The sequence below is a fragment of the Natator depressus genome, chromosome 1 (genome assembly GCF_965152275.1).
Source record: "Natator depressus isolate rNatDep1 chromosome 1, rNatDep2.hap1, whole genome shotgun sequence".
Lineage (NCBI taxonomy): Eukaryota > Metazoa > Chordata > Testudines > Cheloniidae > Natator > Natator depressus.
The window spans coordinates 2,344,687-2,365,629 of record NC_134234.1 but is presented as its reverse complement, the minus strand read 5'-3'; the positions used below and the strand labels follow the sequence as shown (position 1 = coordinate 2,365,629).

At 45.3% G+C, this 20,943-nt stretch overlaps 1 protein-coding gene across 1 annotated transcript; it reads right to left on the bottom strand.

Moving 5' to 3' along the window:
• Positions 1 to 7,948: 7,948 nt before the first annotated feature.
• LOC141996972 (olfactory receptor 52K2-like) lies at positions 7,949 to 8,947 on the bottom strand. Its single transcript, XM_074969303.1, has one exon. The coding sequence runs from the start codon at positions 8,945 to 8,947 to the stop codon at positions 7,949 to 7,951; it is 999 nt and encodes a 332-aa protein (XP_074825404.1).
• Between the last annotated feature and the right edge of the window lie 11,996 nt (positions 8,948 to 20,943).

The following is a 20,943-nucleotide window of genomic DNA, read 5'->3' as shown; positions in this document are numbered from 1 at the left end:
GGTTGTTGGTGAGTATTCGCTTCAGGTTGGGGGGCTGTCTGTAGGCAAGGACTGGCCTGTCTCCCAAGACTTGTGAGAGTGTCGGGTCATCCTTCAGGATAGGTTGTAGATCCTTAATAATGTGTTGGAGGGGTTTTAGTTGGGGGCTGAAGGTGACGGCTAGTGGCGTTCTGTTATTTTCTTTGTTAGGCCTGTCCTGTAGTAGGTGACTCCTGGGAACTCTTCTGGCTCTATCAATCTGTTTCTTCACTTCCACAGGTGGGTATTGTAGTTGTAAGAATGCTTGATAGAGATCTTGTAGGTGTTTGTCTCTGTCTGAGGGGTTGGAGCAAATGCGGTTGTATCGCAGATCTTGGCTGTAGACGATTGATCGTGTGGTGTGGTCAGGGTGAAAGCTGGAGGCATGTAGGTAGGAATAGCGGTCAGTAGGTTTCCGGTATAGGGTGGTGTCTATGTGACCATTGTTTATTAGCACTGTAGTGTCTAGGAAGTGGATCTCTTGTGTGGACTGGACCAGGCTGAGGTTGATGGTGGGATGGAAATTGTTGAAATCATGGTGGAATTCCTCAAGGGCTTCTTTTCCATGGGTCCAGATGATGAAGATGTCATCAATATAGCGCAAGTGGAGTAGGGGCGTTAGGGGACGAGAGCTGAGGAAGCGTTGTTCTAAATCAGCCATAAAAATGTTGGCATACTGTGGGGCCATGCGGGTACCCATAGCAGTGCCGCTGATCTGAAGGTATACATTGTCCTTCGAGACACCACTGACTTCCTGAGGAAACTACAATCCATCGGTGATCTTCCTGATAACACCATCCTGGCCTCTATGGATGTAGAAGCCCACTACACCAACATTCCACACAAAGATGGACTACAAGCTGTCAAGAACACTATCCCCGATAATGTCACAGCTAACCTGGTGGCTGAACTTTGTGACTTTGTCCTTACCCATAACTATTTTACATTTGGGGAGTTTGGGGAGTTTGTGGGGGGGGTGAGAAAACCTGGATTTGTGCTGGAAATGGCCCACCTTGATTATCATACACATTGTAAGGAGAGTGATCACTTTAGATAAGCTATTACCAGCAGGAGAGTGAGGTGGGGGGAGGTATTTTTTCATACTTTGTGTGTGTATATAAAAAGATCTTCTACACTTTCCACAGAATGCATCCGATGAAGTGAGCTGTAGCTCACGAAAGCTTATGCTCGAATAAATTGGTTAGTCTCTAACGTGCCGCAAGTCCTCCTTTTCTTTTTGCGAATGCAGACTAACACGGCTGTTTCTCTGAAACCTATCTCCTCAGTAACTATCATCATCCTGTGTAGCACCTTTAATTGAAGGATCTTAAAAACACCTTGCAAACGAAAGCCACTACGAACATATCCCCATTATACAGGCAGGTAAACTGAGGCACAGGGAGATACAGAGAATGAGTGGCAGGTTGACAGACATAACCCAGAAGTCCCGACTTCCTTCTCATAACTTTGGTCTCTCCATCACACCAAGGGGGAAATGGAATCCCGCTCTGGCAGGAACTGTTCGTTGGGTAGGATGCAGAGGAAAGGCTGGAAGAGGGAGCCTGAGCCTTTGCCATCCTCTCAAGGTGACTCCGAGGTTCTCAGAACTAGCTGGGATTTGCGAGCTCCCCGCTCCTGGGACTCCACTACTGCTTCCACTCAGAAACCTGCCAATGGATCACAGTCATGGAGAGCACTTTGGGGGAAGAGACTCAGTAAAAGCAACACCAACAGGATGTTCCTATGGATAGAGGGCAGCCAGCAGCCTTTCCTGAGGACTCAGCCCTCCACCTCCCACCCCAAAGCTGCCATGGAACAAGTGTATGTGTGGGGGGGGATGCTATAGGCAGGATAGAGACTGGATTAGTGTTTGCATTGGATTTCTTCTCTCCCTCTCGGTTCATTTCCTCCCAGTTTCTCCCAGGTGGAATTGAACTCCCACAGCTGAACTCACTGCCTGCTTCTCTGGTTCATTGTGGGTATTTCTCTGGTGCAGTGTACCTGGGTTTTTAAGCACTGGAATGAGACTGAATGAATTCTCCTGTCTGAGCCCAGCAGGGGCGCTGTGTCCACCAGTATTCAAGTTACAAACCCTCTGTAGCTGGCGAGCATGGTTGGATCTTCCTCTCTAGCTAAAGACAAAGCATTCTTAAAACTACAATACCCATCTGCTTAAGTGAAAAAAACAGATTGACAGAGCCAGAAGAGTACCCCGAAGTTACCTACTACAGGACAGGCCTAACAAAGAAAATAACAGAACGCCACTAGCCGTCACCTTCAGCCCCCAACTAAAACCCCTCCAACGCATTATCAAGGATCTACAACCTATCCTGAAGATGACCCAACACTCTCACAAATCTTGGGAGACAGGCCAGTCCTTGCCTACAGACAGCCCCCCAACCTGAAGCGAATACTCACCAACAACCACATACCACACAACAGAACCACTAACCCAGGAACCTATCCTTGCAACAAAGCCCGTTGCCAACTGTGCCCACATATCTATTCAGGGGACACCATCACAGGGCCTAATAACATCAGCCACACTATCAGAGGGTCGTTCACCTGCACATCTACCAATGTGATATATGCCATCATGTGCCAGCAATGCCCCTCTGCCATGTACATTGGCCAAACTGGACAGTCTCTATGCAAAAGAATCAATGGACCCAAATCTGACATCAGGAATCATAACATTCAAAGACCGGTAGGAGAACACTTCAGCCTCTTTGACCACTCAGTAAAAGACTTAAGGGTGGCAATTTTGCAATGGAAAAGCTTCAAAAACAGACTCCACCGAGAAACTGCTGAGCTTGAATTAATATGCAAACTAGATACCATTAACTTGGGTTTGACTAGAGACTGGGAGTGGCTGGGTCATTATACATATTGAATCTATTTCCCCATGTTAAGTATCCTCACACCTTCTTGTCAACTGTCTAAATGGGCCATCTTGATTATCACTACAGAAGTTTTTTTCTCCTGCTGATAATAGCTCATCTTAATTAATTAGCCTCTCACAGTTTGTGTTTGCAAACTGGATACAATTAACTTAGGCTTAAATAGAGACTGGGAGTGGTTGAGTCTTTATAAAAAGTAACCTATTTCCCCTTGTTTATTCCTTCCCTCCCTTCCCCTCCCCCCACTGTTCCTCAGATGTTCTTGTTAAACCCTGGATTTGTGCTGGAAATGGCCCACCTTGATTATCATACACATTGTAAGGAGAGTGATCACTTTAGATAAGCTATTACCAGCAGGAGAGTGGGGTGGGGGGAGAGAAAACATTTTGTAGTGATAAACACCCATTTTTTCATGGTCTGTGTGTATAAAAACATCCTCACTGTATTTTCCACTTTATGCATCCGATGAAGTGAGCTGTAGCTCACGAAAGCTTATGCTCAAATAAATTGGTTAGTCTCGAAGGTGCCACAAGTACTCCTTTTCTTTTTTGTGAATACAGACTAACACAGCTGTTACTCTGAAAACAGTTTGTATGGCAACTTCCAACTTATCTGTATGTATATATCTATCTTCTTACTATATGTTCCGTTCTATGCATCCGATGAAGTGGGCTGTAGCCCACGAAAGCTTATGCTCTAATAAATTTGTTAGTCTCTGTCAAGGTTCCTTCCCCACTCTGAACTCTAGGGTACAGATTTGGGGACCTGCAAGAAAACCCCCTAAGCCTATTTCTACCAGCTTAGGTTAAAACTTCCCCAAGGTACAAACTATTTTACCTTTTGCCCTTGTACTCTATCGCTGCCACCACCAAGCGTCTAACAGATATATAACCAGGAAAGAGCCCACTTGGAAACGTCTTTCCCCCCAAAATCCTCACCAAACCCTACACCTCCTTTCCTGGGGAAGGAATAAAAATACTCACCAATTTGCATAGGTGAACATAGACCCAAACCCTTGGATCTTAAGAAAAATGAAAAAGCAATCAGGTTCTTAAAAGAAGAATTTTAATAGAAGAAAAAGTAAAAAGCATCACCTCTGTAAAATCAGGATGGTCAATACCTTACAGGGTAATTAGATTCAAAACATAGAGAATCCCTCTAGGCAAAACCTTAAGTTACAAAAAGACACAAAAACAGGAATCTCCGTTCCATTCAGCACAGCTTATTTTCTCAGCCATTTAAAGGAATCATAATCTAACACATCTCTAGCTAGATTACTTACTAAGTTCTAAGACTCCATTCCTGTTCTGTTCCTGGCAAAGGCATCTCTCTCTCTCTCTCACACACACACACACACAGAGCCTTTGTTTCTCCCCCCCTCCAGCTTTGAAAGTATCTTGTCTCCTCATTGGTCATTTTGGTCAGATGCCAGCGAGGTTATCCTAGCTTCTTAACCCTTTGCAGGTGAAAGGGTTTTTCCTCTGGCCAGGAGGGATTTTAAAGGTGTTTAGCCTTCTCTTTATATTTACGACAGTCTCTAAGGTGCCACAAGTACTCCTGTTCTTTTTACCCTGTGGGTGTTACCGAGGAGCAAACACATTTGAAATACTGGTACAGAGACAGTATTCATAACTATAGGTTCAAAAATAATACATGCATACAAATAGGGTAACCGTATTCAGGAAATCATAACGTTTCCATTGATATCTTACATGATATACATTATAATACTTATCATAATCATATCAGTGTGGTAAGTATGGGTGTTGATTTGCACTTCCCCCCTTAGTTTACTGCAGGAGTGTTAATCACAGAGGTCTGCCTCAGTTTCCTCTTCAACAGTAGACCAGGTTTATTAGATTCCTCTGCTGTGACAAGATTTGAGCCTGTTTACAGGTGTTAGTGAGAAGCATTATCCCCATAGGGCTGCTTGTTTACTACTCCTAACTTGTCCAAAAGCTTTTTCCTAATATCATGCATAGTACATCTTTTCATAGGAATTACCACCTGTACCAAATTCTTTATCTTTTAACACCCCCACCAAATCTTTTATCACAGGTAGGCATTTTCAAGTATTTTTATTATAACACATTTTTTGCTTGGACAGTTTCCTTTGTTCAAAACACATTATGTCTTTCAAATCCTCCCCGACTCTTAACACATGTTTAATTACTGATGTTCATTTCCCCTCAGTGTTCCCTTCAGTGTGGGATCTCAGTCTAAGGTCATTTTTGCTGTCGTGGTTTTCCAGGGTCTGGTGAGGTGAGGATGTAAGGGGACTTTGCATACTGAATAGCCCTCTCTGGAGCTGCTTCCCAACCCCAGGGTTATGCTCAAGCAAAAAATCCACCAACTCCCATTTCATGCTTTCCTTGTGATCCCCAATCCCAGCACTGGGACCTAGAGAGCTGTGATCTGTGCTGTCTGGAATAAGAGGTGTGTCTTCTCCCAGCAGCTATTTCATAGCTGATCTCTGTGTCTTCCCAACCCTGGTCCAAAGCCTGACCAGTGTAAGTTTCTTACCCAGTGTGTCCCCACCCTCAATGTGGAAAGGACAATGCACCAGCCCCTGTTCCTGAGCAGATTTCCCTTTACACTTCAAACAACACACTTGTGATCTGGTGTGCCTGGGGCAGCCCTCAATGGAAATGCTGAGGTCAGGACTGGCTGCAAAAGGGAGAGCAGATACTCCCAAGACTGGTGGGTAACACTGAAATTAAACTCCCCAAACAGTCACAAACGGTGCTTCTGATCCCCCACACTGGTTATCAAGAAGTAAGAAAAGAAATCACACAGTCCTCGGGTTGCATTCAAGTTCTCTGTTTCCCAATCAGCACCTAGGTCCAATAGAGTGAGAAGCTTCTTAAAAAAACTCTGCTCATATATTCAAAATGTTCTTCTGACCCCAAAGAGTCAGCCCTGTCACCAGGTCAGTATATTTGGATCTTATCCAAAATACCACGCTGCCAGCCAATCCTTAATGTCTAAAACTAAAGGTTTATTATAAAGAAAAAAGAAAGAACAAGAAGAGAGATGTTAAATGGTAAAACTGTCACAGACATACAAAGACTTCAGAGTCTATATATCAGGTTCCCAGCAGTATAGGTGAGTTTGCTGGCTTGAAAGTCCCTCTGGAGCACATCCACAGCTTGGCTGGGTCATTCAGTCCTTTCAGAGCTTCAGTTTGTAGCAAAGTTCCTCCAGAGGTAAGAAGCAGGATTGAGGGAAAATGGAGAAACTGCAGATGCCTTTCACAGTCTTTTGCCATGTGGCCTGTGCTTCCTTTGTTTCAAACACAAGCTGCCCAGAACATGGCTTGAAAGCCTTAGAGTTCTGTCCATAGGCATTTCCCTGTGTGCCTTGCTGAGCCATGAGGTGTATCTGCCTTCTCTCAAGAGGTCAGTTGTATGGCAATGGTCCTCAATGAGCCATCAAGCTGGCTAGGCAGTGCTGATGCCAGACTGACTTGGGGTGTCACCCAGAAGCAGGGCACAAGTTTGAAATACAGAAATATGCATCTATAACTCACAATACAAAGGTGATACAAATGCATGCATGAGATTATCATATCTGGCAAATTATAACATTTTTGCAGATACCTCACATGGTATATCTGTAAAACTCATTGTGATATTTTACTTTATTAATATTCACCATTTCCTCAATTGTCCCCCTGACTCCATACACTGTCGCAACGCTGTTCTAGGTAAAAACTATAAAGAAGATTTTTTAACTGCAGAAAGATAATTTAAAATCTATTAGCCCATCCACAGAAAAGTCCATCAGGTGGAGATAAGCTTCTTCCATGGCCCATTATGTTCACTGAGGGGCCATCAAGTTGAACAGTCGATTCACACCATAATTTTTCCATTAGCACCTCACATGACAAATTTTGTACAAGATTTGTTTTAATTATATAACAATGGTGAATACGGGGATGCCATGGTGCTGCTTTGGGGGACAGAGTGTCACAGCAATATGTGAATGGAACTAGAGCTCTCTGAGGTCCAATTTTGTATTTTTATATAAGCCATACATCCAAGTCCTGGAAAAGACTGTATTCTGGTCTGTGCCACAGGAGAAAAGCAAGCCGAGGTATAGAGCAAAGGAAAATTAAAGAGTGATTTCCCCACTACCCATCACACGTGCCCCCCTGACAATGATTAGGGGTATGGAATGGCTGCCATATGAGGCGAGATTAATAAGACCGGGACTTTTCAGTTTGGAAAAGAGAGGACCATGGTGGGGGAGGGCATGAGAAAGGTCTATAAAAATAATGACTGGTGTGGAAAAATTGAATAAGGAAATCTTATTTACTCCTTTATATAACATAGGAACTGAGTGTCACCAAATAACATTAATAGGCAGCAGATTTAAAACAAAGAAAAGAAAATATTTCTTCATAGTCAACCTGTGGAACTGTTTGCCAGAGGATATCATCAAGGCCAAAACTATAACATGGCTCCAAAAAGAATTAGATCAGTTCCAAGAGGATAGGTCAATCAATAGCTATTAGCCAGGATGGGCAGGGATGGTGTCCCTAGACTCTGTTTTCCAGAAGCTGGGAGTGGAAGAGAGGGCATGAATCATTTGATGATTGCGATGTTCTTTTAATTTGCATGGAAGCACCCGGAATGGGCCACTGTCAGAACATAGGTACTCTATCTGTCCCTCACTGTAACCCATTAGATCACACTCTGTTTCCAAGCTAAGGTAGAACCCAGGAGCCCTGACGGGGTCTCTCTCTCTCTCCATAGACTTAGTAACAAAGTAAGAATATACATTAAAATTTTAAACCTAACCAGTATCCCTCAAGTGACCAGCCACAAGATGTCATGATATGCTAGTGTTAGAGCTGAGTGGGTAAAATATATATTTAATTTTACGTCTTTTAGATAGAAATTAGCTGATAGGAGCATTAAACGAATAGCTAAATTACATGCAAAAAATTAGATTTTTCAAGAGACTAATGGCCCCAGGAATCACCCTTAAAGTTGCCACCCCGACCAAAATCTGTAATGGAGAAAACTTTAGGTCCCTTTATGAGTAAATAGTCGGAGCAACCTGTCCCAGATCTGTTTGGTCCTCACCCCGTAGATGATGGGGTTTATCATGGGGGGCACCAGGAGGTATGCGTTGGCCATGAGAATGTGGAAATGCAGGGCCACATTCTGGCCAAACCGGTGTGTGAGGAAGGAGAAGAGAGCGGGGATGTAAAAAGCCAAAATGACACAGAGGTGGGAGCTGCAGGTCCCAAAAGTCTTGAGCCGGGCAGCCCTTCTGGGGAGTCTGAAGATGGCCCTGAGGATCTGGATATAGGACACAGTGATAAAAAAAAAATCCAGACTGATCAAACAGAATGCCACAGAGAGGCTGTAGTAACTACTGACCCGGATATCGGCACAGGCCAGCTTCACCACTGCCATGTGCTCACAGTACGAGTGGGAGATGATTGTGGTTCTATAATATGGCCACTGCCTCACCAGGAAGGGAAAAGGCAGTACAAGTACGCTGCCACGCAGCACCACGGCCAGGCCAATCTTGGACACCAAGGAGTCTGTCAGGATGGTGGAATATCTCAGGGGATCACAGATGGCCACGTAACGATCAAAAGCCATGGCCACGAAGATCCCAGACTCCATCGTTGAGAAGCAGTGAATGAAGTACATCTGGGTGAGGCAGGCACTAAAATCAATCTCCCTGGAATTGAACCAGAAGATGCTCAGCATTTTGGGCAGGGTGGATGTGGACAGGACCAGGTCGGTGACAGACAGCATGCAGAGGAAATAGTACATGGGCTCATGGAGGCTCGGCTCTATCTTCACAATCAACAGGATGGTGAAGTTCCCCAAGATGGCTAAGGCATAGATCACACAGAAGGGGATGGAGATCCAGACGTGGGCTGCCTCCAGTCCAGGAATGCCCAGCAGGATGAAGGTGGAGGGGTTGGTGAAGTCAGTTGAGTTGGAATCTGACATGGAGTAGGGGAGAATGTGTCCAAATGTAAGGCAGAATGGTGTCTCCTGCATGTGCCGTATGTTCCCGCCGACTTCCTCTATGTTTCCAGGGTGTACAGTGATGGTCAGAGTACAAAAGCCTAGACAGAAAGGCAATGTTAATATGAGACACTACATGCATTACTGGGGGCTGTTCTCATGGGTGAAGCAGATTAGTCGCTCTTCACACACTGATACATGACATTTTCTTTATTCAGATAAATGAATTATTAACAACTGACCCTACTAATGTCAATTCCATATTTCATAGTGCTCCACATTTCAATAATTCCTACACGTCATGGTGTGGGAAACCTTAAGAGGCACCAGCAGGAAACACAAGTATGGATACTGATTATCCATCATTGTTCCTTAATTACATGAAAGCCAGTTAGGAAGTCCATGCTGTTGGGAGTTCAGCATCACCCTGTTGCTCAAAATCTGAGAGTGGAAAAAAATCAAACCTTTGCCAAGACATGTGCCATGGGAAACATTCAAACTAGAACAGACCTCAGGGAAAGGACCTGAGCGTCATTGATAGCAGGTCCATGGAAACACCTGTCCATTCGCAGCACTGGCCAAAACAAAGACAATATTCAGATAACTAAGGAATTGGATGGAGAATAACCTGTTCTGGTTACGCACTCAGTTTTGGTCACCCAATCTCTCTAAAGGATGTAGCATTTTAAAGGGGGTTTCCGAGACACGCTATGAGAATGAGGGAGGTTGTCACATGCGGAGATACTGAAAAGTCTGTAACAGTTGAGTTTGGGGAAGAGACAAAGAAGGGGGCATATGATAGAGGAGAGAAAAATAAAGAATGGAACTGATTACATTCACAGGGACAAACAGAGAACAGTTCCCAACCAGTAATATCTATTGACATTTAATCTACAAAAGGGTTAATTCCCCAAAGCTGAGGAAAATTATCCAGACTTTTCAAAAAGGATCTTGAAAAACTGGAGAGGTTGCAGAAAAGAGTGACAGAAATAAAATGGTTCTTTGTAACAACCATGTAAAAGAAGCAGTGAGAGATAAAAAGGCATCTATTAAAAAGTGGAAGTCAAATCCTAATGAGGTAAATAGAAAGGAGCATAAACACTGCCAAATTAAGTGTAAAAATGTAATGAGAAAAGCCAAGAAGGAGATTGAAGAACAGCTAGCCCAAAACTCAAAAGGTCTATAAAATCATGAGTGGTGTAGAGAAAGTGAATAAGGAAAAGTTATTTTATTGTAGCAGATTGTAGTATCATTAGAGGAGGTTTTGGAAATAATTGATAAACTGAACAGTAACAAGTCACCGGGAACAGACGGCATTCACCCAAGAGTTCTGAGAGAACTCCAATGTGAAATTGTGGAACTATTAACTATGGTTTGTAACCTCTCCTTTAAATCAGCTTCTGTACCCAATGACTGGAAGATAGCTAATGTAACGCCAAAATTTAAGAAGGGCTGTAGAGGTGATCCTGGCAATTACAGACCGGTAAATCTTATGAAACAATAGTAAAGAATAAAATTGTCAGACACAGAGAAGAACATAAATTGTTGGGTAAAAGTCAACCTGGCTTCTGTAAAGGGAAATCGTGCCTTACTAATCTCTTCGAGTTCTTTGAAGGGGTCAACAAACATGTGGGCAAGGGAGATCCAGCGGACATAATGTACTTAGATTTCCAGAAAGCCTTTGACAAGGTCCCTGACCAAAGGCTCTAATGTAAATTAAATTGTCGTGGGATAAGAGGGAAGATGCTTTCATGGAGTGAGAACTGGTTAAAAGACAGGGAACAAAGGGTAGGAATAAATGGTAAATTTTAAGAATGGAGAGGGGTAACTAGTGGTGTTCCCCAAGGGTCAGTCCTAGGACCAATCCCATTCAACTTATTCAGAAATGATCTGGAGAAAGGGGTAAACAGTGAGGTGGCAAAGTTTGCAGACGATACTAAACTGCTCAAGATAGTTAAGACCACAGCAGACCGTGAAGAACTTCAAAAAGTGATAGGGCAACAAAATGGCAAATGAAATTTAATGTGGATAAATGTAAAGTAAAGCACACTGGGAAAAATCACCCCAACTATACATACAATATGATGGGGGCTAGTTAGCTACAACTAATCAGGAGAAAGATCTTGAAGTCATTGTGGATAGTTCTCTGAAGATGTCCACGCAGTGTGCAGCGGCAGTCAAGAAAGCAAACAGGACGTTAGGAATCATTAAAAAAGGGATAGAGAATATGATGGAGAATATCTTATTGACCTTATACAAATCCATGGGATGCCCACATCTTGAATACTGCGTAGAGATGTGGTCCCCTCATCTCAAAACAGATATACTGGCATTACAAAACGTTCAGAAAGAAGCAACTAAAATGATTAGGGGTTTGGAACGAGGTCCCATAGGAGGAGAGATTAAAGAGGCCAGGACTTTTCAGCTTGGAAAAGAGGAGACTGAGGGGGGATATGATAGAGGTCTGTAAAATTATGAGTGGTGTGGAGAAAGAGAATAAGGAAAAGTTATTTACTTGTTCTCATAATATAAGAACTAGTGGCCACCAAATGAAATGAATGGGCAGCAGGTTTAAAACAAATAAAAGGAAGTTCTTCTTCACACAGCGCACAGTCAACCTGTGGAACTCCCTGCCTGAGGAGGTTGTGAAGGCTAGGACTATAACAGGGTTTAAAAGAGAACTGGATACATTCATGCAGGTTAAGTACATTAATGGCTATTAGCCAGGCTGGGTAAGGAATGGTGTCCCTAGCCTCTGTTTGTCAGAGGGTGGAGATGGATGGCAGGAGAGAGATCACTTGATCGTTACCTGTTAGATTCACTCCCTCTGGGGCACCCGGCACTGGCCACTGTCAGCAGACAGGATACTGGCCTGGATGGACCTTTGGTCTGACCCAGTACGGCCGTTCTTCTTACGTTCATCAGCAGCGGGTGGGGGTGCACAGAAAAGTGTTACATTTTGGTCCATGATACTAGAGCAAACTTATCACCAGTAGAATAGGTCCTGGGATGCTTCATGGCTATGCAGAGTGGAAAGGACCACCAACCTTTTCTCTAGCCCGTGATTTCCATGTTGCACTGCGTTTGTTGAGAGGTAAGCTCCTCAGCAAGAGATGGGTACCTGTGATTTCTGAGACAGAAGCGTCTTCCCTGGGAATCCCCTTCAGGTGGCCGTGTCCCACACCTCTCTCACCCCAATATCTGCAGCAGCATCCCGCTCCGAGAGCTGACACAGGGGTGTGCAGCGTTTATAATAGAGCTCTGTGCAATCCCAGGGGGGATCGCTCAGCCTCTAGGGGAAAGGCAGCATCTGAATGTAAACAGGCTGGAGACAGGCCTGTCTGCACTTCTGTGTTCTTTATCCAGCATTAGGAGTAAACAGTAATTAAGGGATGTGCCCAAAGGGAGATAAGAACTCTTGGGCTGTGTGCTGAGTCAGAGAGGAATTGGCTGCTCTGTGAATTTGTGCATATTTAAAAATGATAGTTTATTAGTAAAAAAAATAGGGATGATGCCTAGGTGTCCTTAGGGCCTGATATCCTGTAAATGCTCAGGATAGCTGGGTAGATAGTAGACAGACAGATCTGGAGAAAGATCACTATGGGAAGATACAAACCCTTTCAGCAGACAGACAGGGATGTTGCTAAGGGATCAGAGCTCAGTAATTCTCATCAGTAACTATCATCCTACTAAAACAAGGAGGAGTCCTGTGGCACCTTAAAGACTAACAACTTTATTTGGGCATAATCTTTCATGGGCTGGAACCCACTTTGTCAGATGCATGAAGTCTTCCCTTTTAAGCCCTGGAATGAGACTGAAAGAATTCTCCTGTCCGAGGTGAACGGGGCTGCCCTGTCCACCTCTATTCAAGTTACTAACACTGGCAAATATGGTTTGACCTTTGTCTGCAGCTAAAGGCAAAGGGATTTGGCTGGATTATTGTGTTGATTATTTATTATCATTATTTGTATTGTGGAAGCCTCCAGAGGCCCCGCTCTAGTTCAGAGCCATTTGTTCTGGATCCTTCATAAACACAGGAGCTACAGCCAGTTGCCCAAGGAGCTTATCAATCACGTTAAGAGAAGACACAGTTACTGTGTGTATCAAACGAGAAAGGGGACAAGAGGGGAGCTGGGGGAGCAACACCCCTAAGAATGGGTGGTTACATCGGTTGCTGGGAGGGTTTGAGACATCTAAAATGCATGGCCCTGCCCTGCTGTTAGAAGCGTGTCCCGGGCCTCTAAGACCAGAGAACGCGTTTCGGGGAACTAGATTGGGCCTAGCGAGAACAGGCCATTGAGTGGCGGCTGCACCAGACACACAGCTGGGAGTGCGTGGCTCTTGTAACTCTGCTTTAGTTCTAATCACACCTCCCTTCCTCGACTGCAGTCTGCGCCTCCTTCTGATGATTTCCCAAGAAAACCCCTGATATCAGAGGGGAGACCAGAAGAAAGGGCAGAGAAAAGAGGGCTGTAGTGAAGGAACGAAGGTGCCATTCTAGAGATCGAACAGCTGAAAGTCCCCAAGGAGTTGAAACTCTCCGGTAATGCAGCAGACTCCGGGAAGAGATTTTTGAGATAAATCTATGCAAGCAGCTAGGTTTGGTGAGAAAGACCAGGAGAAAATTGCAATTTCTTAAACATTACAGGACTCGAGGCAGTGTCTACACTAGCACTTTTGTTGGTAAAGTTTTGTCGGCCACGGCTGTGAAAAAACACACTCCTGACGAACAACAGTGCTGGCGTGGACAACGCTATGTCAGCAGGAGGCGCTCATCGGTGGCAGTTTAATTATTCGTGCAGGAGAGCTCTATCCCATCGGCACAGAGCGGTTACACGGCAGACCTTACATCAGCTCATCTACAACGGTACAGCTGTGCCACTGCAAGGACTGGGTGTAGCTATAGTCTCAGTCAGGCAGACAGAGCCGGTTATTACACAGTTTTGCAGAAATTTCAAGAGCCCTGAATAGAGCAAAAGAGCAAACGTTCAAAAGGCAAAAGTTCCACTTTAGAAGAGATAAAAAAGGCAAGTCCCTTTAAGAATTCCTGACAAATGTAAGCAGGGGAACAGTCCTGCTCCTGTGGGGAACTTTCCTGGCTTAAAGAAAAGGAGGACTTTGGCACCTTAGAGACTAACAAATTAATTTGAGCATAAGCTTTCGTGAGCTACAGCTCACTTCATCGGATGCATCCAGCGGGAAAATACAGTGGGGAGATTTATATACATAGAGAACATGAAACAATGGGTATTACCATACACACTGTAAGGAGAGTGATCAGGTAAGGTGAGCTATTACCAGCAGGAGTGCGGGAGGGTAAAAACTTTTTGTCGTGATAATCAAGGTGGGCCATTTCCAGCACAAATCCAGGGTTTAACAAGAACGTCTTGGGGGGGGCGGGGGGTTAGAAAAAAACAAGGGGAAATAGGTTACCTTGCATAATGACTTAGCCACTCCCAGTCTCTATTCAAGCCTATGTTAATTGTATCCAATTTGCAAATGAATTCCAATTCAACAGTCTCTCGCTGAAGTCTGGTTTTGAAGTTTTTTTGTTGTAATATCGCAACTTTCATGTCTGTAATCGCGTGACCAGAGAGATTGAAGTGTTCTCCGACTGGTTTATGAATGTTATAATTCTTGACATCTGATTTGTGTCCATTTATTCTTTTACGTAGAGACTGTCCAGTTTGACCAATGTACATGGCAGAGGGGCATTGCTGGCACATGATGGCATAGATCACATTGGTGGATGTGCAGGTGAACGAGCCTCTGATAGTGTGGCTGATGTGATTAGGCCCTGTGATGGTGTCCCCTGAACAGATATGTGGGCACAGTTGGCAACGGGCTTTGTTGCAAGGATAGGTTCCTGGATTAGTGGTTCTGTTGTGTGATATGTGGTTGCTGGTGAGTATTTGCTTCAGGTTGGGGGGCTTTCTGTAGGCAAGGACTGGCCTGTCTCCCAAGATTTGTGAGAGTGTTGGGTCATCCTTCAGGATAGATTGTAGATCCTTAATAATGCGTTGGAGGGGTTTTAGTTGGGGGCTGAAGGTGACGGCTAGTGGCGTTCTGTTATTTTCTTTGTTAGGCCTGTCCTGTAGTAGGTGACTTCTGGGAACTCTTCTGGCTCTATCAATCTGTTTCTTCACTTCCGCAGGTGGGTACTGTAGTTGTAAGAATGCTTGATAGAGATCTTGTAGGTGTTTGTCTCTGTCTGAGGGGTTGGAGCAAATGCGGTTGTATTGCAGAGCTTGGCTGTAGACGATGGATCGTGTGGTGTGGTCAGGGTGAAAGCTGGAGGCATGTAGGTAGGAATAGCAGTCAGTAGGTTTCCGGTATAGGGTGGTGTTTATGTGACCATCGTTTATTAGCACTGTAGTGTCTAGGAAGTGGATCTCTTGTGTGGACTGGACCAGGCTGAGGTTGACGGTGGGATGGAAATTGTTGAAATCATGGTGGAATTCCTCAAGGGCTTCTTTTCCATGGGTCCAGATGATGAAGATGTCATCAATATAGCACAAGTAGAGTAGGGGCGTTAGGGGACAAGAGCTGAGGAAACCTCTCCTTACAGTGTGGATGGTAACACCCATTGTTTCATGTTCTCTGTGTATATAAATCTCCCCACTGTATTTTCCACTGCATGTATCTGATGAAGTGAGCTGTAGCTCACGAAAGCTTATGCTCTAATAAATTTGTTAGTCTCTAAGGTGCCACAAGTCCTCCTTTTTTTTTTTTTTGTGGATACAGACTAGCACGGCTGCTACTCTGAAACCTGTTTCCTGGCTTAGACACTTCCCTGCTGGAATTGCCTAGTGAAAGGATCTGAGTCCTCACTCCCAATCCCTTTACCCAGATGCCTCCCATTCCATTCTCCTGTGTGGCAGAGTCCTTGTATCCCCAACAAGGTTGGGCCCAGGATTCCTGAAGGGCCTGACCCCCAACCCTGCTGTAGTCACTTAGGGCAGTGGATAGAGTCTTAGAGTCTCCCCACTCTGCAGTGCTCTCTCTTCTCTGGATGCTTCCCTCACCCACTGATCATTACAGACAGTTCAAGCAAATACAATTTATTAAAGAGCAATCAATTATTAAAGAGGGAAAAAATGGAAAAGGTGAAAGGAGGACACATCACCCCGCTCTGTGGCATGAAGAAACTCCAAGCAGCCATCTCTAGAATGTCAGGGCAGTTCCCAGGCTCTGCTGCAGGGACGCCAGAGGTCAGACACTTGCTCCGGTGGTGGCCACATGCCTCAGGCTCTGGGCTGCAAAATCCTTCTTCCCAGCGTCGACCCCAATTGGAGTTATGATTTCTCAGCTAAATCTGGCCTGCAAGGCCTCTTGGCTGAGAGCATCTCCCTGTCCTGGGCCCTCTGCCCAGGGTCCCCCCTGGCTTTCCTGAACTGCGCACTTCATTTTACTCCAGACTGCTCCAGCCCCAGCTCCAGCCCCAGCACTGCTGCTGCTCTGCCTCCAGCTCCCTGGGCTGTTTCTCTGTCCTCTCTGGCTCTGGTTGGTGAGTTTCTGCTTCCAGATCATCCTGGGCCCCTGCGTTCTCCTTAGCTCGGCCACTCTCTGGCCCAGGTAACCCCAGCTGATATGGAGCAGAGCACACCCTTGACCTCCTGACTTCCTATTTGGCCTGCCTGCCCTGTCAATCCAGCTGACTAGGAGCACTGGCCTCTTCCCATTATCCCTGGGACCTCTCAGGCTCAGGGGCCTGGTTTCCCACGGACCCTTCCCCTTCCTTTGGTTACTAAGAGCTGGCCAATCAAAAATCCTCACTTACTTTTAGTGAGGGGCCAACAGTCCCCTTACATTCCCCCTGGCTAAAATTCTCCAACCGCCGGAATGTTCACACCAGCTCATCCGCATCCCATATTAACACCATTCACCAGCATTATATTATGTAAAAGAATCTATAAACAACTAATAAAACAAGCTTTAACATATTTAACATCCCATGTCCACTTCTTTACACTATACATGACAATATTCATTAAAACACTTTGTAGAACCAATAACATAATAATCATAGAATATCAGGGTTGGAAGGGACCTCAGGAGGTCATCTAGCCCAACACCCTGCTCAAAGCAGGGCCAGTCTCCAATTTTTGTTCTGGATCCCTAAATGGCCCCTTGAAGGATTGAACTCATAACCTTGGGTTTAGAAGGCCAGTGCTCAAACCACTGAGCTATCCCCCTACCACAACTCTCTAAGTTTAACAGCCAGTAACCTCTTAGTAGTTCTCTGGGACTTTCTTAAGACTGGTGGTTTACTTGATTAGGAAGAAAACTAGTGTCAAGGTTCCTTCCCCACTCTGAACTGTAGGGTAAACATGTGGGAACCTGCATGAAAGACCCCCCTAAGCTTATTCTTACCAGCTTAGGTTAAAAACTTCCTCTAGGTACAAACTTTGCCTTGTCTTTGAACCCTATGCTGCCACCACTAAGCGTGTTAAACAAAGAACAGGGAAAGAGCCCACTTGGAGATGTCTTCCCCCAAAAATATCCCACCAAGCCCTACACCCCCTTTTGTGGGGAAGGCTTGATAAAAATCCTCACCAATTTGCATAGGCGAATACAGACCCAAACGCTTGGACCTTAAGAACAATGAAAAAGCAATCAGGATCTTAAAGGAAGAATTTTAATTAAGGAAAAAGGAAAAGAATCACCTCTGTAAAATCAGGATGGTAAATACCTTAGAGAGTAATCAGATTCAAAACATAGAGAATCCCTCTAGGCAAAACCTTAAGTTACAAAAAGACACAAAAGCAGGAACAATTCTTCATTGTTCTTAAGATCCAAGGGTTTGGACTTTTATCAAGCCTTCCCCAGGAAAGGGGGTGTAGGGTTTGGGCGGATTTTTTGGGGAAAGACGTTTCCAAGTGGGCTCTTTCCCTGTTATATATTTGTTAGACGCTTGGTGGTGGCAGTAATAAAGTCCAAGGGCAAAAGGTAAAATAATTTGTACCTTGGGGAAGTTTTAACCTAAGCTGGTAAAAATAAGCTTAGGAGGTTTTCGTGCAGGTCCCCACATCTGTACCCTAGAGTTCAGAGTTGGGAAGGAACCTTGACAATTCCCAAGACAACCCCAGTACCAGAAGGGAGACCAGAGGAGAGGACAGAGAAAATCTCGCTGTGGTGAAGGAACAAAGGAGCCATCCTGGAGGTGGAGCAACTGAAAGCCCCCAAGGAGATGAATCCCCCAAGTCATGCAGTAGACACCAGGAGATTGAGACAGAGTTTTGAGATATAGCTTTTCAAGCAGCTGGTTTTGGTGAGAAAGAAGACCAGGAGAAAATAGCAATCTTCTTAAACAGTGCAAAGCTCAAGGCTCTGGACGTCTTTACTATCATGCCACTCAGACTTTGTCTACACTAGAAGTTTTGTTGGTAAAACTTTTGTCAATCAGCAATGTGAAAAAAAACACCCTCCTGATTGACAAAAGGGCCGATGTGGACAGCGCTATGTGAGGGGAGACTTTTGTTCAGGATGGTTAGTAGTATAAGGGCCCAACTGTCAATAAAATGCTAACCCCACCCCTTGACACCTTAAACCTCATCACTTGACCCCTTAAACCCTGCCATCCTGTCACCGGAAGTCCCACCCCCTGGGGGTATTATTTCCGGGGTCAAGGCTGCCACATGACCGGAAGCAAGGTGTGTCATGTGACCCCTCTAACAACTCCTCCCACTTCCCTCTAACAATCAGGAGGGGTTTCGCCCCTGTAGGACTGCTCTGAGAGGAGATATGACCAATCAGGGCGAGTTCCAGGGCGGGGTGTCCTGTCTGGAAGTGAGTTGTGTGACCCCTCTAACAACTCCTCCCACCACCCTCTACCAATCAGGAGGGGTTTTGGCCGCATAGGACCACCCCGAGAGCAGATCTGACCAAAAAAGTGCAGGTTCTGGGATGGGGTGAACTGCCCAGAAGAGGGGCATGTGACCCATCTGCCAATCAGAGCACAGCACCATCACCCCATAAGTCCCAGCACCGGGCAGAAGAGGCCATCTTTTACCAAGCGCACGTGTTTTAGAAATCGTGGAAACATGGACTCCTTCACCACCCCCGTGAGAACTTTGGAATTTGTTTTAGCCCCAAGGGTCTTTGACAAACTGCGGAGAAAGCGTTACATCAGCAAGAGGTCCAAGGAGGACTGAGGGGAGCCCTTTGGCCCAGCCATTGATGGATATGCCGGAACCCGAACCAGAAACCCAGCCACTTGTGAGGCTCCCCGATGAGCGTGATGGCCTCTTGTTGTTCATCCCCCTGGAGGAGGAAGGTGAACGCAGCTCAGGGGAGTCACTAGCAGACGAGGTGAATGGAAAAGACAATGCTTAGGTAAATGAAAGTTTAAGAAGTGACGGTCGAGGGTTGTGGGTGTAATGGGGCTAGGAACCAGGGATTGTGTAAATCAAAAACTAAGCAGTGGGGTACTTACACTGTTTCTTTTCTGAAACAATCTCTTGACAGCTCGATGATGCCTTTCCAGGGGACCCGGAGACCCTGGACAGCGTTGCATCAAGCAGCGAAGATGAACCGGGCCCACCTTGGTTTTGCTCAATGCCGATATAAAATGTTGAAGAGGACTCCGAGGATGATGGCTATGAGGAGTTTAGGAGGAGGCTTGGCATGGAACTGACTGAGCCAGTGCCATGTCATGAGCGTAACAAAGTCATGCGGACTATTGTACGCGTGTCTGTTTATGCTGTTCTTAATCACTGTCTTAGGGAAAAGCTTTTTGAAGATTGTGAGGGCTGTGTCATAGATGCGCCAGGCCAGCGGCACCGGAAAAATCATGGAGCAGGTCCTCAAGGAATCAATCCTGAAGCACTCACACGAGAGTAAAGTGATCAGGAACAGTTAGCATGGATTCACCAAGGGAAGGTCATGCCTGACTAATCTAATCGCCTTCTATGATGAGATTACTGATTCTGTGGATGAAGGGAAAGCAGTGGATGTATTGTTTCTTGACTTTAGCAAAGCTTTTGACACGGTCTCCCACAGTATTCTTGTCAGCAAGTTAAAGAAGTATGGGCTGGATGAATGCACTATAAGGTGGGTAGAAAGTTGGCTAGATTGTCGGGCTCAACGGGTAGTGATCAATGGCTCCGTGTCTAGTTGGCAGCCGGTGTCAAGTGGAGTGCCCCAGGGGTCGGTCCTGGGGCCGGTTTTGTTCAATATCTTCATAAATGATCTGGAGGATGGTGTGGATTGCACTCTCAGCAAATTTGCGGATGATACTAAACTGGGAGGAGCGGTAGATATGCTGGAGGGCAGAGATAGGATACAGAGGGACCTAGACAAATTGGAGGATTGGGCCAAAAGAAACCTGATGAGGTTCAATAAGGATAAGTGCAGGGTCCTGCACTTAGGATGGAAGAATCCAATGCACCGCTACAGACTAGGGACCGAATGGCTAGGCAGCAGTTCTGCGGAAAAGGACCTAGGGGTGACAGTGGACGAGAAGCTGGATATGAGTCAACAGTGTGCCCTGGTTGCCAAGAAGGCCAATGGCATTTTGGGATGTATAAGTAGGGGCATAGCCAGCAGATCGAGGGACGTGATCGTTCCCCTCTATTCGACATTGGTGAGGCCTCATCTGGAGTACTGTGTCCAGTTTTGGGCCCCACACGACAAGAAGGATGTGGATAAATTGGAGAGAGTCCAGCAAAGGGCAACAAAAATGATTAGGGGTCTGGAACACATGACTTATGAGGAGAGGCTGAGGGAAGTGGGATTGTTTAGTCTGCAGAAGAGAAGAATGAGGGGGGATTTGATAGCTGCTTTCAACTACCTGAGAGGTGGTTCCAAAGAGGATGGTTCTAGACTATTCTCAGTGGTAGAAGATGACAGGACAAGGAGTAATGGTCTCAAGTTGCAGTGGGGGAGGTTTAGGTTGAATATTAGGAAAAACTTTTTCACTAGGAGGGTGGTGAAACACTGGAATGCGTTACCTAGGGAGGTGGTAGAATTCTCCTTTCCTTTTAAAGAAAATGACCAAACCGGAAGATGCCTGCTTAGAGCATTATATT

Bases quoted from the DNA above. Each gene is read 5' to 3' on its own strand.
- LOC141996972 (XM_074969303.1), bottom strand. From the start codon at position 8,947: ATGCAGGAGACACCATTCTGCCTTACATTTGGACACATTCTCCCCTAC.